General features: G+C 44.5%; 1 protein-coding gene across 1 annotated transcript in view; it reads left to right on the plus strand.

Annotated features, from left to right (window-relative positions):
- Nucleotides 1-25,704, plus strand: part of DCAF5 (DDB1 and CUL4 associated factor 5) — a 133,158-nt gene that overhangs the window by 9,813 nt on the left and 97,641 nt on the right. Inside the window, exons 2-3 of the mRNA XM_075329842.1 lie at nt 22,125-22,268; nt 25,201-25,237. Of these exons, the coding sequence (XP_075185957.1) occupies nt 22,125-22,268; nt 25,201-25,237 (181 nt within the window). The remainder of the gene's footprint in view (nt 1-22,124; nt 22,269-25,200; nt 25,238-25,704) is intronic.

Raw genomic sequence — 25,704 nt, forward strand, 5'->3', positions numbered from 1 at the left:
TATCCCCGATCTATGGGACAGGGAATAACATTCCAATTGATGGGAGTCTGACGGCAATCTCGAGAACCTGGGCTTGAATGGAGCTGTGGTTGATCATATGCACTACCACTTCATTCATTCCTTATGGAAGTGCTGGAGATTGCCAAGCGCTATCTTTGGCTTTTCCATTAGAAAGGCTGGGGCGAGAGTGCGCATGCTCAACCTCCTGTCTATTCATCCGGGGCTCTTCAAAGCTTTCTGACCGGTGGGGCCACGGCAGTCGATCCCTCAGCAATCACAAATGTTTTCCTTATCTTGTGAATAGGGTATAAATTTCAAACTCAAGAACGCCCCTTACGTTAAAGCTGATTGTCAGTGACGCTCACATTTCCTAACACTATGTAAGTTAAGGGGGCTTTACCTGCTGCGACATCGCTAATGCGAACTCGTTGGGGTCACGGAATTCGTGACGCACATCCGGCCGCACTAGCGATGCCGTTGTGTGTGACACCTTTGAGCGATTTTGCATCGTTGCTAAAACGTGCAAAATCGCTCATCGGTGACATGGGGGTCCATTCTCAAAAATCGTTACTGCAGCAGTAACAAAGTTGTTTGTCGTTCCTGCGGAAGCACACATCGCTCCTTGTGACACTGCAGGAACGAGGAAGCTCTCCTTACCTGCCTCTCGGCCGCTATGCGGAAGGAAGGGAAGGAGGTGGGCGGGATGTTACGTCCCGCTCATCTCCGCCCCTCCGCTTCTATTGGATGGCGGTTCAGTGATGCAGCTGTGACGCTGAATGAACCGCCCCCTTAGAAAGGAGACGGTATGCCGGTCACAGCGACATCGCCGGGCAGGTAAGTAGTGTGACGGGTCTGGGCGATGTTGTGCGGCACGGGCAGCGATTTGCCCGTGTCGCACAACAGATGGGGGCGGGTACCCATGATAGCGATATCGGTACCGATATCGCAGCGTGTAAAGCGGCCTTTAGAAATGGCTGATAGAGAGATATTTTCCCCAGGACTCCAGAGCCTCTAATAAAATAGAATTAAAAAAAATATTAAATGTAAATATGCCTTTATTCACACAGATTATAGATTTGGCCAAATGTATGACAGAATATGCAACTAACTGAAAACAGCTTTTTGTTATATCTTTTTAGCAGAATCAATAGGAAGAAAATGATATTACAGAATTATATTCAGCACAATATAACAATTGTGGAGCTAATATAAATATACAGTGCCTACAAGTAGTATTCAACCCCCTGCAGATTTAGCAGGTTTGATAAGATGCAAATAAGTTAGAGCCTGCAAACTTCAAACAAGAGCAGGATTTATTAACAGATGCATAAATCTTACAAACCAACAAGTTATGTTGCTCAGTTAAATTTTAATACATTTTCAACAAAAATGTGTGGGTCAATTATTATTCAACCCCTAGGTTTAATATTTTGTGGAATAACACTTGTTTGCAATTACAGCTAATAATCGTCTTTTATAAGACCTGATCAGGCCGGCACAGGTCTCTGGAGTTATCTTGGCCCACTTCTCCATGCAGATCTTCTCCAAGTTATCTAGGTTCTTTGGGTGTCTCATGTGGACTTTAATCTTGAGCTCCTTCCACAAGTTTTCAATTGGGTTAAGGTCAGGAGACTGACTAGGCCACTGCAACACCTTGATTTTTTCCCTCTTGAACCAGGCCTTGGTTTTCTTGGCTGTGTGCTTTGGGTCGTTATCTTGTTGGAAGATGAAATGACGACCCATCTTAAGATCCTTGATGGAGGAGCGGAGGTTCTTGGCCAAAATCTCCAGGTAGGCCGTGCTATCCATCTTCCCATGGCTGCGGACCAGATGGCCAGGCCCCTTGGCTGATAAACAGCCCCACAGCATGATGCTGCCACCACCATGCTTGACTGTAGGGATGGTATTCTTTGGGTCGTATGCAGTGCCATCCAGTCTCCAAACGTCACGTGTGTGGTTGGCACCAAAGATCTCGATCTTGGTCTCATCAGACCAGAGAACCTTGAACCAAGTCTGTCTCCGAGTCCTCCAAGTGATCATGAGCAAACTGTAGATGAGCCTTGACATGACGCTTTGAAAGTAAAGGTACCTTACGGGCTCGTCTGGAACGGAGACCATTGCGGTGGAGTACGTTACTTATGGTATTGACTGAAACCAATGTCCCCACTGCCATGAGATCTTCCCGGAGCTCCTTCCTTGTTGTCCTTGGGTTAGCCTTGACTCTTCGGACAAGCCTGGCCTCGGCACGGGTGGAAACTTTCAAAGGCTGTCCAGGCCGTGGAAGGCTAACAGTAGTTCCATAAGCCTTCCACTTCCGGATGATGCTCCCAACAGTGGAGACAGGTAGGCCCAACTCCTTGGAAAGGGTTTTGTACCCCTTGCCAGCCTTGTGACCCTCCACGATCTTGTCTCTGATGGCCTTGGAATGCTCCTTTGTCTTTCCCATGTTGACCAAGTATGAGTGCTGTTCACAAGTTTGGGGAGGGTCTTAATTAGTCAGAAAAGGCTGGAAAAAGAGATAATTAATCCGAACATGTGAAGCTCATTGTTCTTTGTGCCTGAAATACTTCTTAATACTTTAGGGGAACCAAACAGAATTCTTGTGGTTTGAGGGGTTGAATAATAAATGACCCTCTGAATAAACTTTTCACAATTTAAAAAAAAAAATAAAAAAAGAAATAACATTCTTTTTTGCTACATTTCACACTTCCAGGCTGCCCTACAGTCCAAATGTCACAATGCCAAGTTAATTCCGAATGTGTAAACCTGCTAAATCTGCAGGGGGTTGAATACTACTTGTAGGCACTGTATATATATATCAGTACTGACTAAACGTTTGGACACACCTTCTCATTCAAAGAGTTTTCTTTATTTTCAGGACTCTAAAAATTGTAGATTCACATTTGAAGGCATCAAAACTGTGAATTAACACATGTGGAATGAAATACTTAAAAAGGTGTGAAACAACTGAAAATATGTCTTATATTCTAGGTTCTTCAGTAGCCACCTTTTGCTTTGATTACTGCTTTGCACACTCTTGGCATTCTCTTGATGAGCTTCAAGAGGTAGTCACCGGAAATGGTTTTCCAACAGTCTTGAAGGAGTTCCCAGACATGCTTAGCACTTGTTGGCCCTTTTGCCTTCACTCTGCGGTCCAGCTCACCCCAAACCATCTCGATTGCGTTTAGGTCTGGTGACTGTGGAGGCCAGGTCATCTAGCGTAGCACCCATCACTCTCCTTCTTAGTCAAATAGCCCTTACACAGCCTGGAGGTGTGTTTGGTGTCATTGTCCTGTTGAAAAAAAAAATAATGGTCCAACTAAACGCAAACCGGATGGAATAGCACGCCGCTGCAAGATGCTGTGGTAGCCATGCTGGTTCTCTATGCCTTCAATTTTGAATAAATCCCCAACAGTGTCACCAGCAAAGCACCCCCACACCATCACACCTCCTCCTCCATGCTTCACGGTGGGAACCAGCCATGTAGAGTCCATCCGTTCACCTTTTCTACAAAGACACGGTGGTTGGATCCAAAGATCTTAAATTTGGACTCATCAGACCAAAGCACAGATTTCCACTGGTGTAATGTCCATTCCTTGTGTTTGTTAGCCCAAACAAGTCTCTTCTGCTTGTTGCCTGTCCTTAGCAGTGGTTTCCTAGCAGCTATTTTACCATGAAGGCCTGCTGCACAAAATCTCCTCTTAACCCCTTCACCCCCGGCCACTAAAACACCCTAATGACCGGGCCATTTTTTGCAATTCTGACCAGTGTCACTTTGACAGGTTATAACTCTGGAACGCTTCAACGGATCCTGGCGATTCTGAGATTGTTTTTTCGTGACATATTGTACTTCATGTCAGTGGTAAATTTAGGCCGATATTTTTTGCGTTTATTTGTGAAAATTTAGGAAATTTGGCGAAAATTTTGAAAATTTCGCAAATTTCAAACTTTGAAAATTTATGCCCATAAATCTGAGAGATATGTCACACAAAATAGTTACTAAATAACATTTCCCACTTGTCTACTTTACATCAGCGCAATTTTCGAAACAAATTTTTTTTCCGTTAGGAAGTTAGAAGGGGTCAAAGGTCATCAGCAAATTCTCATTTTTCCAACAAAATTTACAAAATAATTTTTTTAGGGACCACATCACATTTGAAGTGACTTTGAGAGGCCGAGGTGACAGAAAATACCCAAAAGTGACCCCATTCTAAAAACTACACCCCTCACACTGCTCAAAACCACATCCAATAAGATTATTAACCCTTTAGGTGCTTCACAGGAACCAAAGCAATGTGGAAGGAAAAAATGAAAATTTTACTTTTTAACACAAAAATGTTACTTTAGCCATAACATTTTCATTTTTACAAGGGAGAAAAGAGAAAGTACACAATACAATTTATTGTGCATGTTCTCCTGAGTACGCTGATACCCCATATGTGGTAAAAATCAATTGTTTGGGCGCACGGCAGAGCTCGGAAGGGAAGGAGCGCCATTTGAATTTTTGAACGCAAAATTAGCTGCACTCATTAGCGGACGCCATGTCGGGTTTGAAGACCCCCTGAGGTGCCTAAACAATGGAGCTCCCCCATAAGTGACCCCATTTTGGAAACTAGAGGCCTCAAATAATTTTTCTAGATGTTTGGTGAGCACTTTGAACCCCTGGGGGCTTCACAAAAGTTTATAGCGTTGAGCCGTGAAAAGAAAAAAAATTTTTTTTACCACAAAACGGTTGCTTCAACTAGGTAGCTTTTTTTTTCACAAGGGTAACAGGAAAAAATGCACCATAAAATGTATTGTGCATTTTCTCCTGAGTACGCAGATACCTCATATGTGGTGGAAATCAAATGTTTGGACACACGGCAGTGCTCGGAAGGCAAGGAGCGCCATTTGAATTTTTGAGTGCAAAATTAGCTGCACCTGTTAGCGGACGCCATGTCGGGTTTGAAGACCCCCTGAGGTGCCTAAACAATGGAGCTCCCCCACAAGTGACCCCATTTTGGAAACTAGAGGCCTCAAATAATTTTTCTAGATGTTTGGTGAGCACTTTGAACCCCTGGGGGCTTCACAAAAGTTTATAGCGTTGAGCCGTGAAAAGAAAAAAAATGTTTTTTACCACAAAACGGTTGCTTCAACTAGGTAGCTTTTTTTTTCACAAGGCTATCAGGAAAAAATGCACCATAAAATGTATTGTGCATTTTCTCCTGAGTACGCAGATACCTCATATGTGGTGGAAAGTAATTGTTTGGCCGCATGGCGGGGCTCAGAAGAGAAGGAGCGCCATTTGACAGCAAAATTGGTTGGAATCATTAGCGGACGCCATGTCACGTTTGGAGACCCCCTATGGTGCCTAAACAGTGGAGCTCCCCCACAAGTGACACCATTTTGGAAACTAGAGCCCTCAAATAATTTTTCTAGATGTTTGGTGAGCACTTTGAACACCTGGGGGCTTCACAGAAGTTTATAGCGTTGAGCCGTGAAAAGAAAAATTTTTTTTTTTACCACAAAACGGTTGCTTCAACTAGGTAGCTTTTTTTTTCACAAGGCTATCAGGAAAAAATGCACCATAAAATGTATTGTGCAATTTCTCCTGAGTACGCAGATACCTCATATGTGGTGGAAAGTAATTGTTTGAGCGCATGGCGGGGCTCAGAAGAGAAGGAGCGCCATTTGACTTTTCAAACGCACAGACGCAGTGCACTGATCGGCCGCTGCAGGACGCACGGTCGGATGCGATAAAAAAAAGCGTCGGGGATACGTAAAAAAAAAAGTCACGCCAAAAATTGACCATGGATGCAGATACGTTATGTGCATCCCTGATCAGCGCTTGGCGGGACGCACGGACGGATGCGATACAAAAAGCGTCGCAAATACGGAAAAAAGTCACGCCAAAAATTGACCATGGATGCCGATCCGTTATCTGCATCCCTGATCAGCGCTCGGCGGGACGCACGGACCGATGCGATACAAAAAGTGTCGTGAATACGGAAAAAAAAGTCACGCCAAAAATTGACCATGGATGCCGATCCGTTATCTGCATCCCTGATCAGCGCTCGGCGGGACGCACGGACGGATGCGATACAAAAAGCGTCGTGAATACGGAAAAAAAAGTCACGCCAAAAATTGACCATGGATGCCGATCCGTTATCTGCATCCCTGATCAGCGCTTGGCGGGACGCACGGACGGATGCGATACAAAAAGCGTCGGGGATACGGAAAAAAAAGTCACGCCAAAAATTGAGCAGGGATGCCGATCCGTTATCTGCATCCCTGATCAGCGCTTGGCGGGACGCACGGACGGATGAGGTGTAAAAATGGACAGGGGATACGGAAAAAAAAAAAAAAGTTATACTCACAGTACCCAGAGGACTAGCAGTTGGATCACTGACCAGAAGAGCTGCAGAGGAACAGATGGCAGAGAGATGGACAGCTTTACAGGAGCAGCAGGCAGATCAGCAGAATGCCCAGGAAGGACCCAGCGATGGACGCAGATGTGATCAGGCCGGTGAAGACAGGTAAGAGGACGTCGGGTGAGAGCAGAGGGGGGGGGTGAGAGCAGAGGGGGGGGGGGGGGTGAGAGCAGAGGGGGGGGGGGGGTGAGAGCAGAGGGGGAGGGGGGGAGAGCAGAGGGGGAGGGGGGGAGAGCAGAGGGGGAGACCGGAGAGGGAGCTGCAGAAGCAGAATAGAAATAATGGGGGAGGCAGTCAGATCGCGGGGGGAGCGGATCGGGATGTCGGGGGGGGGGGTGGTTGGGGGGAGCAGATCGCGGGGGGGGCACGGCAGGGGCTATCACGGCAGCGCGCAGGGGTACCACGGGAGCGCGCACGGGCTGCAAAGTGAGCACAGTACTCACTTTGCAGCAGCAGCGGTGACCTCAGCAGCAGCGGTGGTAGCAGATCGGGATGCCGGGGGGGCAGATCGGGGCGTAGGGGGGCAGATCGGGGCGTAGGGGGGCAGATCGGGGGGGGCACGGGCAGGGGCCTTCACGGGAGCGCGCAGGGGCCTTCACGGGAGCGCGCAGGGAGCGGAATACTTACCATTAGAGCTGCAGTGGCGGAGACATCAGAGGCGGCGGCGGCGGCAGCAGCGGTGGCGTGGTACCAAAAGTACCAGCCACTCCACGCTGCAGACATGTTGGGGGAGGGCTCACAGGCCAGCACAGGCCTGGGGAGGGCGGCCACCGGCAGATCAGACCGCCCCACTGCACACTGATTGGAGCGATTGCGCGTCATAGCACGATCGCTCCAATCAGTGCTGCAGGGGCTGGGGGCGGCATGTTTGAGGTCCACCTATGATATGCTGCTGCAGCTGCGGCATCTCATAGCTGGATCTCACAGGATCGCACTAATTCGGGCATTATTTTTGCCGAAATTAGTGCGATCGATGTGGTTGGCGGTTCAGATTTGAACAGCCAATCACATCGATCGTCGATAGGGGGTGGCGATGCCGCCCCCCCTGGGGTCAAGCAAAGGTCCCCTGCTGTAAGAAACAGCAGGGGACATGATTTGAAAGCCGTTGCTATGGCCACGGCAATCAAATGAAGTTTAGGCCGTAAAATTACGTCCCTGGTCGTTAAGTCACGTTAAAATAGGACGTAATTTTACGGCCCGCGGTCGTGAAGGGGTTAAGAAGGTGTGTCCAAACTTTTGGTCTGTACTGTGTGTGTGTGTGTATATATGTATATATATATGTGTGTATATATATATATATATACATAAATATATATATATATATATATATATATATATATATATATATACATTATACATATATACATATCAGTGCCTTGCGAAAGTATTTGGCCCCCTTGAATTTTTCAACCTTTTCCCACATTTCAGGCTTCAAACTTAAAGATAAAAAAATTTAAATTAATGGTGAAGAATAGACAACAAGTGGGACACAATTGTGAAGTTGAACGAAATGTATTGTTTATGTTAAACATTTTTAAAAATAAATTGAAAACTGGGGCGTGCAATATTATTCATCCCCTGTAAGTTAATACTTTGTAGCGCCACCTTTTGCTGCGATTACAGCTGCAGTCACTTGGGGTATGTGTCTATTAGTTTTGCACATGGAGAGACTGAAATTCTCACCCATTCTTCCTTTGTAAACAGCTGGAGCTGAGTGAGGCTGGATGGAGGCGTTTGTGAACAGCAGTTTTCAGCTCTTTCCACAGATTCTCGATTGGGTTCAGGTCTGGACTGTGACTTGGTCATTCTAACACCTAGATACGTTTATTTGTGAACCATTCCATTGTAGATTTTGCTTTATGTTTGGGATCATTGTCTTGTTGGAAGACAAATCTCCGTCCCAGCCTCAGGTCTTTTGCAGACTCCAACAGGTTTTCTTCAAGAATGGTCCTGTATTTGGCTCCATCCATCTTCCCATCAATTTTAACCATCTTCCCTGTCCCTGCTGAAGAAAAGCAGGCCCAAACCATGATGCTGCCACCACCATGTATGACAGTCGGGATGGTGTGTTCAGGGTGATGAGCTGTGTTGCTTTTACGCCAAACATATCGTTTGGCATTGTGCCCAAAAAGTTTGATTTTGGTTTCATCTGACCAGAGTACCTTCTTCCACATGTTTGGTGTCCACATGTTTGGCTTATGGCAAACTTTAAACAACACTTTTTTTATAGCTATCTATGAGTAATGGCTTTCTCCTTGCCACTGTTCCTTAACCCTTTAGTGACGGGGCTAATTTTCACCTTAATGACCAGACCAAATTTTGCAATTCTGACCAGTGTCACTTCATGAGGTTATAACTCTAGAACGCTTCAACGGATCCCGGTGATTCTGAGATTGTTTTTTCGTCACATATTGGACTTCATGTTAGTACCAAATTTAGGACAAAATTTTTTGATTTTATTTGTGAAAAAATATGAATTTTGGCAAAATTTTTGAAAATTTTGAAATTTTCAACTTTTGAATTTTTTTTCCGTTAAATCAGAGAGTTCTGTGACACAAAATAGTTAATAAATAACATTTCCCACTTGTCTACTTTACATCAGCACAAGTTTGGAAAAAAAAAAATTTTTTGTTAGGAAGTTAGAAGGGTTCAAAGTTTATGAGCAATTTCTCATTTTTACATCAAAATTTACAAAACCATTTTTTTAGGGACCACATCACATTTGAAGTGATTTTGAGAGGCCTAGATGACAGAAAATACCCAAAAGTGACACCATTCTAAAAACTGCACCCCTCAAAGTACTCAAAACCACATTCAAGAAGTTTATTAACCCTTTAGGTGCTTCACAGGAACTAAAGCAATGTGGAATGAAAAAAGCAAAAAATAAAATTTTACCTAAAAATGTTGCTTTACCCCAAATGTAATCAATTTTAGAAGAAATAACACAACAAAATGGACCCCAAAACTTGTTACCCACTTTCTTATGAGCGCGGTGATACCCCACATGTGGTCAGAAACCTCTGTTTGGACAAATGGGAGGGCTGGGAACACAAGGAGCAATATTTGAAGTTTGGAAAGCAAATTTGGCTGAAATAGATTGTGGGCACCATGTTGCATTTACATGTCCGCTAAGGTACCTAAACAGCAGAAACCCCTCACAAGTGACGCCATTCTGGAAACTAGACCCCTCAAGGCTTCTATCTAGGGGTATAGTGAGCATTTTGGACCCACAGGTACTTCACAGATTTTGATAACGTCACGTTGTCATATTGAAAATTTTCATTTTTTTCTCAAAAATGTTGCTTTAGCATTAATTTTCTTACTTTTTCAAGAGGTAATTCCAAAAATTGGACCCCAACGTTTATTACCCACTTTCTTATGAGCGCGGTGATACCCCATATGTGGTCAGAAACCTCTGTTTGGGCAAATGGGAGGGCTGGGAACACAAGGAGCAATATTTGAAGTTTGGAAAGCAAATTTGGCTGAAATAGATTGTGGGCACCATGTTGCATTTACATGTCCGCTAAGGTACCTAAACAGCAGAAACCCCTCACAAGTGATGCCATTCTGGTAACTAGACCTCTCAAGGCTTCTATCTAGGGGTATAGTGAGCATTTTGGACCCACAGGTACTTCACAGATTTTGATAACGTCACGTTGTCATATTGAAAAATTTCATTTTTTTCTCAAAAATGTTGCTTTAGCATTAATTTTCTTACTTTTTCAAGAGGTAATTCCAAAAATTGGACCCCAGCGTTTATTACCCACTTTCTTATGAGCGCGGTGATACCCCATATGTGGACAGAAACCTCTGTTTGGGCAAATGGGAGGGCTCGGAACACAAGGAGCAATATTTGAAGTTTGGAAAGCAAATTTGGCTGAAATAGATTGTGGGCACCATGTTGCATTTGTAGGGCCCCTAAGGTACCTAAACAGCAGAAACCCCCCACAACTGACCCCATTTTGGAAACTAGACCCCTCAAGGAATTTATTTAGATGTTTGGTGAGTACCCTGAACCCCCAGGTGCTTCACAGAATTTTATAGCGTTGAGCCATGAAAATAAAAAAATTAAATTTTAACACAAAATTGTTACTTCAACCATGTAGCTTTTTTTTTCACAAGGGTAAAAGGAAAAAAAACACCATAAAATGTATTGTGCAATTTCTCCTGAGTTCGCCGATACATCATATGTGGCGGAAATCAACTGTCTGGGTACACGGCAGGGTGCGGAATGAAAGGAGCGCCATTTGACTGCAAAATTGGCAGGAATCATTAGCGCACGCCATGTTGTGTTTGGAGACCCCCTAAAGTGGCTAAACAGTAGAGCTCCCCCACAACTGACCCCATTCTGGAATCTATACCCCTCAAGGATGTTATCTAGGGGTATAGTGTGCATTTTGAACCCACAGGTACTTCACAGAATTTTATAACAATAGGTTGTCATATTGAAAATGTTCTTCTTTTTCACAAAAGTGATGCTTTAGCACCAAATTTTCCACTTTTACAAGATGTAACACCAAAACGTGGACCCCTCATTTTGTTACCCACTTTCTTACGAGTCCAGCGATACCCAACATGTAGTCAAAAACGTCTGTTTGGGCAAACGGCAGGACTTGGAAGGGAAGGTGCACTTTTCAAATTTTGGATTATTTGATTTGCAGAGCCTATGTGTTATCAGAACAACTGAAAACCCACATAAATGGATTTTTTGTACATTTTATCTTGGAGTGAAGGGCAAAATGTGGAGGAAAATACCGCCAATTATATGGCAGACTTGTGCTTGTTCCAGAGATGAAGGAACACCAGGAGGGCTAGAAGGACACGTTAATTTTTCAGAGACTGGTCGTACAACGTCTGTTTAGCACCATCAATCCCTATATGAGGGACAATTGTGCCAGCCGACGTGGTACACCATAACAGGCTCCTACCTGCCAAGGTCGGAACCGCTATATGCACAAAACAACCAGTCCCCCACAGGGTTATAAACGTATTGTCCAGTGCAGGAGGTTCGGCAAGAACCATGCAGTAAAGCCCAAGGTGTAAAATTACAGAACAGCTTCAGATCCTCCAATAAAATTATCATGCCCGTATCACCAAGACATAGTTGTAATAGCAGTCAGACTAAGATGACTGGTGCTAACACTTTGTGAGTGATCAAATCTTGGAATTATTTGTCAGATGATCAGATGTTTCAAGAACATTTGCGGGGTCCACATTCTGGAGTACGCAGACGTGGGCATATGACGAGAATTTGTCTGCATAACACTTCGGTATGTGAGTGATCAAGTCCTGGAATTATTTGTGAAATGGGGTAAAATGTGTTTTACTGATGAAAATAGTAAATTTTATTTGACAAGTAACACAGGGGCTCACTACACAGAAAATATAAACGTGAAAGAAAAACCCTACCACACAATTTGGGAATAGTGTATGACGTCTAATAATTGTGGGATGTGTGGTAGATCTCGAAGCAGGGGGTAACACAAAGTCCTGGCTGGGAAGGGCACATGGGACAATAATATCTTGAGTCGCTTCTCCTACCCTGCTTGCGACATACCCGGCACCTTTTTTTAGGACGGTTTTGGGTGGGAGTAGGAGGCACGAGATGCATAAAATGCCGTTCCGTTAGTCTCCGGGCATTCTCTGACTCGAAGGCTGCCTCTGGTGCCGCTGAGTCAAACATGAGGGACTCAATAATTTTTTCCTGGTACTGCAGAAATGTGAGGGCCCCTTGTGATTTTTTAAACAGTACAAAACTGTTGTAGGTAGCAATCTGTATCAGGTAGATTGCTACCTTTTTGTACCAGGCCCTCGTTTTCCGCTTTACCAGGTATGGTTGGAGCACCTGGTCAGACAGGTCCACGCCACCCATAAACCTGTTGTATTGGGTCACACAGAAGGGTTTCTGTTTGTCCCTGGTGGCTCCCCTCTCTCTGACCGACACAGTGGTGTCCTCATGCAGGGTGGTGAGCATGTAGACGTCCTTGCGGTCATTCCACTTTACGGCAAGCAATTTGTCACTTGCCAGTGCGAATGACGCCCCCTTCTCTACACGTCTGGACACTAACTGTGCCGGCAAACCAACACGGTTTTTCCTTATTGTCCCACAGGCCCCTGTATTTGCAGCATGGAGGGATTGGTATAGGGGGATACTAGTGTAGTAGTTGTCGGTGTACACATGGTAACCTTTACCAAGAAATGGGGACATTAGCTCCCAGACAATTTTTCCTGGGACGCCAATTGTCTGGGGACAGTTGGGTGGGCTTATTTGGCGGTCCCTACCCTCATAAATGATAAAGTTACATGTGTACCCGCTGGTGCTTTCGCACACTTTATATAATTTTATGCCATACTTGGCTCTTTTGGAGGGAATAAACTGACGGAATGAGAGACGGCCCTTATAGCTCATTAGGGACTCGTCAACCGAAACATTCTCCTCTGGGCTGTAGGAAGTTAGGAAGGACTCTTTCAGGAGGGATATTAGGGGTTTCAATTTATTAAGGCGGTCATAATTGGGGTCAGTTCTTGGGGGGACTTGGGAATTATCACTAAAATGGAGGAATCGCAATAGGGTCTCATATCGGGTTCTGGGCATTATGGCTGCAAATACAGGGGTGGCGTGGACAGATTTGGTTGCCCAGTAGGAGCGGATACTGGGTTTTTTCACTATACCCATGTTGAGGGTAATGCCTAAAAATTTTTTGATTTCCGGGACACTTGTGGGGATCCAGGAACGGGAATGGACAGATGTTGGCTTTTGGGCAATATATTGGCGGGCGTACAAGTTGGTGTGGTGGGTGATAAGCTCAAGTACTTGTTGGTTAACAAAAATTTGGAAAAAATCCAGTGGGGCAAAATTGGTGACAATTATTTTTATGCCAGGGTCTCCTATGAAAGGGGGAATTTGTGGGGTAAAGGACGGGTTGGGGTACCAGAGAGCATGGGGGACTGCAGAACTAGGTCCTGCCCCTGACTCTTCAGCAGTGGCGACTGGCGGGGTGTGGGACCCCGTGGAGGAAGCCGAATCGTCACCGCTATCCGAAAAATCTCTTTCTGAGGCCGATTCGGTCTCTGACCCAGAACTGCCGGAGGCAAGCAGCGAGTACGCTTGCTCTGCCGTAAACATCCTGCGGGCCATGGTTTTTGTTTTTATCCCTGGCTAACAAAAAATAAACCTAAACCTAACACTAGTATTTTTTTTTTTTTTTTTTTTTATATAAACCCTAAATTTTTTTATAAAGATTATAAAAAAAAATATTTAGGGGAATGACGCAGCGAGGGATGACGGAATGATGGAGGGGGGATGATCACAGGGGGGTGATCAGAAAAATTGGGAATAGATTTATGATGATCTTTGTGAATTGATAACTTTTTCTCTCTATATGGCAGCACGTAGTCTCTCTCTCTTCTCTCCCAGATAAACTACAAGGGAGAGAGGAGAAAGGCAGACCTAAATGCTGCCATATTTATCAAATATTGGCATTTTGACTACTGTGATAGGATCTATCACAGTATTCAAATCTAAACAGCCAATCAGAATTTTTTTTTTTGTTGCCGGGTGCAGGAGGCAGATTATGGCAAGCACACTGCGCATGCGCCCGCCATTTTCCCGGAGAAGAGAAGAAGGGGGGCCGCGGGGGACCGGGGGACCGGTGATTTTTTTTATTGAGGTACAGGGGAGGGGATTGGGGGAACGGGGGATCCCAGATCGGGTGGGAGAGAGACTGGGAACGGTGGTGAGAACTCCGGTTCTCCAGATCCCTCTCTCTGGTCCCCCGGAGGGGGCTCCGGGGGACCAGAGAGCTCCGGTGTACCGGAGGAGAGGTCAGGGGGGGGGGCATTTCCCTCCGATCTGAAATGTTTGATCATTTCAGATCGGAGGGAAATGAATGCAGAGCGCCGGCGGCAGCACAGCAGTTTTCAGCGCGCGCCGGCGCCATCTTGCACGCTCCGGAGGGGGGCTCTGAAGAACCGGAGGGGGCTCCAGGGTCCAAAGAGCTCCGGTGTACCGGAGGAGAGGTCAGGGGGAGGACATTTCCCTCCGATCTGAAATGTTTGATCATTTCAGATCGGAGGGAAATGAATGCACCGGCGGCGGCAGTTTTCAGCGCGCGTCGGCGCCATCTTGCAAGGTCTGGAGAACCGGAGGGGGCTCCGGTGACCAGACAGCTCCGGTGGACCGGAGGAGGGATCAGGGGGAGGACATTTCCCTCCGATCTGAAATGTTTGATCATTTCAGATCGGAGGGAAATGACTGCAGAGCCGGCGCCGGCGGGAGTTTTCAGCGCGCGTCGGCGCCATCTTGGATCTTCCGGGGGGGGGGGGGGGGGTTGGATGGCTTTCTCCGGTACCGGGGGGCCTTGGGGGCACTAAGGGCTAACATTTATTTCTCATCTGACATGTTTGATCACGTCAGATGAGAAATAAATAAATTTTACCAGCAATTTTTTTTTTTTTCATGTTGTCGCCGGTATACGGTGTATACCGGCGATCGCATTAACGGGGTGCATAAAAAACACCCCGATTCATAATCTGGGGGGTCTCAGCTACCCCCGGTAGCTGAAACCCCCGAGATTTTCGGTCGCTGGGGGGCGCTAGAGGGTTTTTTCGGGCCGCCGCTTTAAAGCGGCGGAACAGAATAAGTACCCTGTTTTGCCGCCGCTTTAAGTCGTACGGCCGTCGTTATGAGGTTAAAGGCCGGATTTGTGCAGTGTACGACTGATTGTTGTCCTATGGACAGACTCTCCCACCTCAGCTGTAGATCTCTGCAGGTCATCCAGAGTGATCATGGACCTCTTGGCTGCATCTCTGATCAGTCTTTTTGTATGAGATGAAAGTGTGGATGGACGGCCGGGTCTTAGTAGATTTGCAGTGGTATGATTCTCCTTCCATTTCAATATGATCGCTTGCACAGTGCTTCTTGGGATGTTTAAAGTTTGGGAAATATTTTTGTAACCAAATCCGGCTTTAAACTTCTCCACAACAGTATCACGGACCTGCCTGTTGCGTTCCTTGGTCTTCATGATGCTTTCTGCACTTTAAACAGAACCCTGAGACTATCACAGAGCAGGGGCATTTATACAGAGACTTGATTACACACAGGGGCTTATATTTATCATCATCAGTCAATTAGGACAACATTGGATCATTCAGAGATACTCAATTAACTCCTGGAGTAAGTTTTCTGCACTGAAAGTAAAGGGGATGAATAATATTGCACGCCCCACTTTACGTTTTTGTTTTTTTTTGTTGTTGTTTTTTTTTTTTTTTAAAAAAGGCTTAAAATAAGCAAAAAATTTCATTTAACTTCACAATTGTGTCCCACTCGTTGATTCTTCACCATTAATTTATTTTTTTTTTATCTTCATGTTTGAAGCCTGAAATGTGGGTAAAGGTTGACAAACTCAAGTGGGCGAATACTTTCGCAAGACTGTGTGTGTGTGTGTGTATATATGTGTGTGTGTATATGTATGTATATATATATGTATATAGTTTTTATCATTATTTAATTAGACTTTATAGAGTGGTGTAGTGACCAAAAAACCACGATCATGGTGATTTGACTTTTTTCTTTACATGATTTACCACGTGGGTTAATTAATTTTATATACTTGTAGACCACGCTTTTATGGCTTTGACAATACCAAATGTGTTTTTTTTTTATTTTTTTTTAATGATGAAAAACTGTTGATTAGAATTTTTTTCATGTTGTATTAAAAAAAACTTTTTTTTTTTACTTTGTTTTATAGTCTGGTTAGGTTGTCTTGAGCCTGCAATCGTCGGATCCCATATACTGATTTTCAATCATTTTTATTGTGTTTTAAATTTGAACAAATAAAACAGAATTCATTTCATTAATGAATTTGTTTGACTACGTTATGAATACGTATACTTACATTAACCATTTAGTGTCTATATAGGGGGTAAGGAAGGAGGGGTAGGGAGGATAAATTAGGTATGAACAACTTTATTCAGGCAAACCTGGGAAAGCTCAAGGAAAAAAGGTGGGAACGATAAGTAGTAAAAGGGAGAATTTTTACCTTAAGTAAAGAAGGAATGGGAAAAAAAAAGGGAATATAAGGCGGATCCCATATAATGTATACAGCAATACCCCTGTATTGTAGTATGTAGTGAAAATTGAGGTCTCCTGATGCTCGGCATGCAGCTGAGCTTCACAGGAGTACCAAAATGCCATTGATAGGGCATCCAGAAGCCGATTGGCTGCCTTGGTCACCCATTGTTTTCCTGCAAACATGTTGCGGACCACTGATGTGAGCTGATGTGCAGGCACATCGGCAATGACATCTATTAAAGGGAACTTGCACATTGTATCTGTAGCCTGATATGTGGCCAGTATGTGTCTGACATAATAGAGAAATCTGCTGCCAATCAGCAGGTGGTGATTGGCTGCAGCGGTCACATAACCATAAGAAGAGGCCATAGAGAGGTTGAAAGAGTGGGGACATTGGCTCTGGTCCCAAAGATATATATGCTGTTTTGTTTTTTGTTGGGTTTTTTTGTTTTGTTTTTTTACTTTCTGCACCAAACAGCAGCTGTTAAAAAAGGCTTGGAGTGGACCAGTAGTGGACAGCCCCTTTAAGCCTGTCTACTTAAGTTTACACAGTCTGTTACACAGGATTAGTTAATCTGTCCCTCCATGTTGTGCTGGTATGCCTCCAATAAATTTTCCCGTGTTTTGTATTTATTTTTTTATGGGCAGTGGTAGTTTTATACCTTGGGTCATTTTTACATAAAACAGTGGTTTTATTGGCGAAATATTTTTTCATTCGGATTTCATTTTGAAGATGGTTTTTAATTTGTACAATATTTTTTTTCCTTTAGTTCCTATATGTAATTTGTTAAATGGCTACAGTTGGTATTGGCACCAGGGTGTCAGCTATGATATACACTGGCATGCAAAAGTTTGGACACCCCTGGTCAAAATTACTGTTAGTTTGAACAGTTAAGCAAGTTGAAGATAAAATGATGTTTTCTTTTGTATTTTATACAAAAAAAAAATATTTTAATCTTTTTTACATTTTAAAAAATTACAAAAGGGAAACTGGGCGTATGCAAAAGTTTGGATACCCTTGGGAGATTTGTGCAAAGTGTTTTTAAGTTTCCCTTTCCTCAGTTCGAAATGTAATTAAGAAATGGCAGGTACCAGGAACAGGCCAAGCAAAATTACTGTGAATGCTGCTCTTAGGATTGCTAGAGAGGCAAATCAGAACCCCCTGCCTGACTACAAAAGACCTTCAGGAAGATTTAGCAAAATCTGGAGTTGTTCTACATTGTTCTACTGTTCAGAGACACCTGCATAAATATGGCTTTCAAGGGAACCAATCATTAGGCTTTTCATATATAACCTAAAGCCAATGCTATACTGGCACTATCAGGCTGGTTCTATACATACCTTTAGTGGTCACCTCAGATGTTTAGGTTTTGAAATCCAAGAAAGTAAAGTTTATAAAATCGGCAGTTGCTTGAGTGACAGCAGCTGAGGATCAGATAATAGCTGGAGGGGAATTCATACTTGCGGGCGGCACGGTGGCTCAGTGGTTAGCATTGCAGTCTTGCAGCGCTGGGGTCCTTGGTTCAAATCCCACCAAGGACACCATCTGCAAGGAGTTTGTATGTTCTCCCCGTGTTTGCGTGAGTTTCCTCTGGGTTCTCCGGTTTCCTCCCACAATTCAAAAATATACTGATAGGGACCTTAGATTGTGAGCCCCAGTGAGACCGTATTGCTGATGTATGTAAAGCGCTGTGGAATTAATAGCGCTATATAAATTAATAAATATTATTATTATACTTATCCCCTCCCCCTGTTATAACTAGCATAAGTCTTATACAGTCTATGTAACTTTTCACTTCCAGGACCTGTGGTGAGGTTATACCCAAGTGACTAAAAGGGGTGGGGCCTCAGCCAACAAAGCTGATACCATGAAGCAACATTTTCCTATTGGCTGAGGCCCCACATCTTCTGGTCACATGAGTATGACATCACCCCAGGTCCTGGAAGTGAAAAGTTACATTGATTGTATAATACTTATGCTAATTCTAATGGGGAGGGGATAAGTATGAATACCCCCCAGAGATTATCTGATCCTCAGCTGCTGTCACTCAAGAAGCTGCCGATTTTATAAACTTTACTTTCTTGGATTTCTAAACCTAAACATCTGAGCTGACCACTACAGGTATGTATAGACTCAGCCTGATAGTACCAGTATAGCACTGGCTTTAGGTTATATACAACAATCCTGGTGATTGGTTCCCTTTCCTGGATGAGTCCTCAAAAGAAAACCTCTCCTGCTTCCTCACCATAAAACACAGCGTCAGAAGTATGCAAAAGAACATCTACAAAAAAAAGCCTCATGCATTTTGGAGACAAGTCCTATGGACCGATAAGGGTAAAATAGAACTCTTTGGCCACAATGAGCAAAGGTATGTGTGGAGAAAAAGGCACAGAATTTCAGGAAAAGAATATCTCACCAACCATTAAGCATGGGAGTTGATCAATCATGTTTTGAGGTTGTGATTCTGCCAGTGGCACGGGGAACAGCTCACAGGTAGAGGGAAGAATATATTCAATGAAATTTCACCAAATTCTTGATGCAAACATAACACCATATGTAAAAAAGCTGAAATTGAAAAGAAGTGGAAAGATGATGGCTTCTACAAATGGATAATGATGCACACATCAAAGGATCTCATAAGAGTAAGCTGAAGGTTTTACAATGGTTTTCACAGGCTCCTGATCTGAACATTATTGAAAATTTTTGGCGAGACCTCAAAAGAGCAGTAAATGCAAGACGAGCCAGGAATCTCGCACAACTGGGAGACTTTTCCAAGGAAAAAAGGATGAAAACCCCTCAAATAAGAATTGAAAGATTCTTTGCTAGAGATGAGCGAACTTGTTAAAGTTTGCCGGGTTCAGCCGGACTTTTAGATAAAGTTTCGTTTTGGACCTTGACATGGCCTGAAGCTCAATGGAAATCACTGATTGGGCAGTTCATCGCAAGCCGTAAACAAATCACTTCCAGGGGAGGAAGGGCCTGGTTTTTTGTTTTGATTTTTTTTGTACACACTACATCCGAAAACATTTTTACCCCCAGTGAGAGCCATTCATAGACTGCTAGCGTCCCGCAGTAGGCCGAGTACCGGGCGTACCTGAGCACAGCGAGGCTCGATTGAGTGGTCAGCATACGTAAAGCATCCGAACTCAGACACTGATTTTTTTTTTTTTAAGTGTTTAGTATGAACCCTGAACTTTCGTTTCGGTTCGCTCATCTGTACCCTTAGCTGCTACAAAAAGCGTTTACAAGCTGTGATACTTGCCAAAGGGGTGTCCTGCTAGGCACTTAGGCTACGTTCACACATCAGTTTTTTGGCATCAAGCACAATCCGGCGTGTGCCTGATGAAACGGATCCGGCGCAGAATATGCAAAAACGGATGCGCCGGATCCTTTTTTTTTTATGGATCCGGTATACCTGATCTGTCAAAAAACGGATATGGCACATCCGTTTTTTTGCATCCATTTCATCTGTTTTTTTTTTTTTTTGCTGGATCCGTTTTTTTCTCAATAAATTGGAGCATGTTCAGTTTAAAAAAACGGATCCGGCGGCCTTAGCCACTTTTTGACGGATCCAGCGTCGATAGGCTTCTATTGTAAATCACGCCGTATCACGCCGTTTTTTTTTCCACAGACAAAAAACGTTCAATGAGACGTTCCATCCGGCCGCCGCATTGAGTAATTACGCCAGATCCGTCAAAAGCCGGATGCAACACAATGCCATCAGGCACAATCCGGCGCTAATACAAATCAATGGAGATAAAACTGATCCGGCGCCGGATCAGTTTTATCCCGGATTGTGCCTGATGGAAAAAAAACTGATGTGTGAACGTAGCCTAACCATGCAGGGTGTTCATACTTTTGCAGCGGCCCTTTATCCTTTTTTGTTAACTTAAAAATGCAAAAAATGTTTTTTTTTCTAAAATACAAGGAATTGTGTCATCTTTAACTTTATGCCGTTTACAGATCAGGTCATCTTCAACTTGCTTAACTGTACAGTCATTTTGAACTGGTGGGGTGCCCAAACTTTTGCATGCCTCTGTACATCTCGCCTGCTGATGGTGCCAGCTCTACTTGTGGGCACTTATAATGCAGTTTGCGGTGGAGTCACCTCCTACTGGGCCGTACATGTATGGGAGACGTAAGGAAGGGGTTAAAAAAAAGTGCTCTCTTCCGGGTTTCCCCTTCCACCAGTGATCCAGCGGCATGGGCAGGAAAGCAACACTGCTGCTTTGACACACGATGCTCCAGCATGATATGATTAGGAAGCGTCGGCGTGCTCCACCTTTTTGGCTTGCTCTCTTCTGTTCCAATGATGCTTTGCAAGCCACAGACCGCATCTTCAAGGGCCACATGTAGCACACGAGCCACGTGTTTGAGACCCCTAATCTAAGACGACCATAGTAACTTTATAAAAATGCACATTCGGGCAAGGTGGTATTGCAACGGGTTTGTGGTGTAAATTTGCGCAGCAGGACAGAAAATAAGCTTGTGTAAATGTAGTTTAAGCCCCTGAAAAATGCTGTAACCATCTCGTAAAGCTTCTGACTGCTATTTCAGAATATTATACTACATTTTATTAATTGTGAGGCGGGGGTCTAATATACCAAGTGTATAAAGAGCCATCAGGATTTAGAACAATTCACCCCATCATACACCATGTGTAATGAGAGGGGCGTGCACATACTCAATAAGCATGCAAAAACAGGAGAAAACTAGTATAAAGTGCAAAAATATGTTTTATTTGAACAATAAGGTAACAATAAAAAATACCAATGGTACAGAAAAAAGAGAAGATAGAAACCAGAGGTAAAGGGAGGACTGTAAACACCGGCAATGTAAAACACCAGAGCATCAGTTCACATTAAATGGGTATTGCACATTAGACCATCATAAGCACATTGCAAATAAATAAGAGGCGTGCATAAAGAGTATCCCATATAGAATAAGTGCCAGGGTTATGTATAATGTAGTGGTGGTCCCTGGAACAGTAAATGACCTCGGTCTATTTCTTCCCCCTGATGAAGCCATCCAGTTTACAAACAGTATGAAACGTACGTAGGGGAGTCGGGCGGTGGGATCCTTGTAACATAGTGCGGTCGGTCCCTGGTTTACCTCTGTGCCACTCCACATTGGTATGTATTATTGCATCCATGATGCAATTGTGGCACATGTGTTTACTTACTTTTCCAGGGACCACCACTATATTATCCATCACCTTGGCACTTATTCTGTATAGGATACTCTTTATGCACGCCTCTTATTTATTTGCAATGTGCTTATGATGGTCTAATGTGCAATACCCATTTAATGTGAACTGATGCTCTGGTGTTTTACACTGCCAGTGTTTATAGTCCTCCCTTTGCCTCTGGTTTCTATCTTCTCTTGTTTCTGTACCATTGGTATTTTTTATTGTCACCTTATTGTTCAAATAAAACATATTTTTGCACTTTATACTCGTTTTCTTCTGTTTTTGCAAATATATAAAGTGTTTGAAACGTTTTCTTATTTCTGCTTCAAAATCCCACATCTGAGCGGTCATTCAGTGTGTAAGGATTTTGTATGATGCAGGGGGAGATCGTGTGTCAGCGCTTATAGATGTTTGTGCCTTAACATCGCATATGATTTGCCTTTCTTATTACAGGAGGAGACGACCGCCGTGTGTTGCTGTGGCACATGGAAAAAGCCATCCAATCCAAGGCGAAGCCCATTCAGCTTAAAGGGGAGCATCATTCAAACATATTTTGCTTGGCGTTCAATAGCTGCAATACCAAGGTGTTTTCCGGAGGTAAGCTCTTACAGGGGTTTTGTTACGTCACCACCGGAGTCCGCTCCATCGACTTCTGCTCCGATCGCCTGGTGACGCCGTGTTCTTGCCGTGGATAGTGCTGGTGATGGGGGAGGAGTCGATGCCAGCGGCGCCGGTGGGCGCAGGCTCTGCTCATCCACTGGTCTGGGTTTCCTGGGGATCTGCAGTAGGTGACGGGTGTCTCCCAGCTGAAGTACCATCATTCAGCTACAGCCTATGGGAAGACACCACACCCTTTTTAATGCCCCTCCTGTCTGCTGACCTCTGCTAGAGATAGTTCTGAAAATTCTGGCTCCTGTTTCGTCCTGTTCTGTGATTTCGTTTTCTGACTTCTGCTTGTTTCCTGACTACCCTCCTGCCTGCTGTTTTTGTGCCTCGCTGCCCGATCCGGTTTTGACCTCTACTTGTTTCTGATTACATCCTTGCCTGCTGATTCTGTCCTTGTGCCGCAATTCCTGGTTTGACCCTGCCTGACGACTACTCTCTCAGACTGCAGCCTTCCAAGGGTAGTGATTTCCAGGGCCCTGTGTAATTCCAAATCCCTATATAGTGTTTCAGGGTTCTGGGGGTCCTGCTTGGTGAGTGGCTTCCCTCTATCCTGTCCATTACAGCCCATCCGAGTCTGTGGATCCAGGCAGGTGTTACAGGTTTGTTTGATATAACTTTTTTTTTACCAATGTCCCAGAATGGTAAAATATTATATTAATAGTCTATCCTGATCTGATCAGTGGGGGTGCGACACTTGGTACCTCGCCGATCAGCTGATGCCGGCTAGGAGTACTAGGTTGCTCCGTCAACTATATAGTGGCTGCAGCTGGGTACTGCACACCCACGCCTATTCATTTGAGCAGGGGTGATTGCAGTACCAGTCACATCAACTGTACAGTGGAACCACACAGCTCAAAGTGAGCCCTCCTGGCCAGCAGCAGGAACACCTGATCAGATATTGATTGTCTTGCTTACAGATAAGCCATCAATATAACAATCCCGGACAACCCCTTTAAGGCCAAATCCATGCGTCAATGAAGGATGATCACAATTCCTGGCCCAACTAACGAGTCTCCTCACCTAAGCTAACTGCTTCTTATGGTATGGGCCCACGATAATTAATAGCAGTGTTTTGGATGTTGCGTGTTTCTGCTGCATCCAAATCGCTACATTGTACAGTACAAGCACAATGGATGGGACTTCAAGAAATCTCATGCCCACTGTGCTTCTTTACTCTGCAGCATAAACTGACATGCGGCTTGGCTTTCCGAGCCTTAACGTGCCAATTTATGCTGCAGAGATGCGAGTGTTTTCCATGAGAAAGTCTGCAGCGCCCCAAACACTGATCGTGGTCATGCTCTTCTACGGAGAACACACAGCTCCACAGTAGAGGTATCCTGATCATGTGCACCCATCCTTAGGAATTTATGAGGCCGTTTGCTCCCGACTGGAAACCCGCCACTCAGGCAATCCTAACATGATCCTTGTTTCAACACCCTGTGAATTTTGACACCGTGAAGTAACTTGCCCAAAACGAATAACATTTTTAAAGGGGTTGTCCATGACTCGGACAACCCCTTTTTCAATCCCTATATACCTCCTGTAGAATAATAATGTCTATATTCCCCTACGTTGCTGACATTGTTCCAGCAGTGTCGGCACTGGCTCTCCCAGAGATGGCGTGACATTGTTTTGTCACGCCGTTCCTGTGACAAATCTGTGCTGTCTTCAGTCTCCCTTCCTATGAATGTAATTGACATCTGCAGGGCAATATAGACAATGTAGAAAAGGAGGGTACATGTCCAGCACCCGCGAATTAAAGAAGGATCCAAAATTAATACATCACATTTATTTAAAACTAGTTGTTGTACACGGGCGTTTCCCGCAATAGTAGCTGTCTCTCTGCCAGTCTCTGTCTGTGTCGCTGTCTGTGTCTTTCTTTGTCTGTTTCTTTCTCCCTGTCTGTATTTGTATCAGTCTGTCTGTTTCTTTGCCCGGTCTGTCTCTTTGCCCGGTCTGTCTCTTTGCCCGGTCTGTCTCTTTGCCCGGTCTGTCTCTTTGCCCGGTCTGTCTCTTTGCCCGGTCTGTCTCTTTGCCCGGTCTGTCTCTTTGCCCGGTCTGTCTCTTTGCCCGGTCTGTCTCTTTGCCCGGTCTGTCTCTTTGCCTGGTCTGTCTCTTTGCCCGGTCTGTCTCTTTGCCCGGTCTGTCTCTTTGCCCGGTCTGTCTCTTTGCCCGGTCTGTCTCTTTGCCCGGTCTGTCTCTGTCTGTCTCTCTCTATCCGTCTCCCCACCGACATCTTATTACCTCACACATATGCTTCTTATACTAACAGTTTATTTTGTTCCTATAGCAACCACTGACAGTTGCCATTAATAGCCTGTAGCTCCCACCTCTATTCAGTTTAATGGAGGCAGGATTTTGGAGAGTAACTGTAAAGTGCAGGGTTAAGTTTTCCCGTCAAAACATAGTCTATGACGTTCCCTGGGTCACATGAGGCGTCTGTGCAAAATTTCGTGATTGTAAATGTGACGGTGCAAATTCCTTTAGCGGACACACACACACACACACACACACACACACACACACACACACACACACACACATACATACACCCATACATACACTGAGCTTTATATATTAGATAATTGTAAAAAGATATATAGACCAGATCTACGCGTTTCGAGCTGTTAAAGCTCTTAATCACGACCAGGAAAATCTCAAAATGGTGACCATTCTCTGACATCAGCAAATCCCAAAGTCATCCATCAGGCTACCAGATAATGAAAACCTAAGTCTTCCCTTTAGAGATGGTTCGCTCCGCTCCGCAGTTTGGTGTAATTAGAATACACTATGATCATTCTGAATACTTACATTTTTATTAATGTATTGACAAATTCCTAAAACTGTTTTAATTGCTTTGCAGGAAATGATGAACAGGTGATTCTCCATGATGTAGAGAGGTAGGCGTCCTTCACAATATAAGCAGCTTTCTTTGTCGCTCCATTGGGAGACCCAGACAATTGGGTGTATAGCTTCTGCCTCCGGAGGCCACACAAAGTATTACACTTAAAAGTGTAAAGCCCCTCCCCTTCTGCCTATACACCCCCCGTGCATCACGGGCTCCTCAGTTTTTATGCTTTGTGCGAAGGAGGCTGACATCCACGCATAGCTCCACATCTTAGTCAGTAGCAGCTGCTGACTATGTCGGATGGAAGAAAAGAGGGCCCATATAGGGCCCCCAGCATGCTCCCTTCTCACCCCACTCTGGTCGGCGGTGCTGTTAAGGTTGAGGTACCCATTGCGGGTACATAGGCAGGAGCCACATGCTGTTTTCCTTCCCCATCCCTTAATGGGCTCTGGGTGAAGTGGGATCCTATTCGGTCTCCAGGCACTGAGGCCGTGCTCCCTCCGCAGCCCCTGGGGAATC

This window comes from Anomaloglossus baeobatrachus, chromosome 12 (assembly GCF_048569485.1).
Source record: "Anomaloglossus baeobatrachus isolate aAnoBae1 chromosome 12, aAnoBae1.hap1, whole genome shotgun sequence".
NCBI classification, from domain to species: Eukaryota; Metazoa; Chordata; class Amphibia; order Anura; family Aromobatidae; genus Anomaloglossus; species Anomaloglossus baeobatrachus.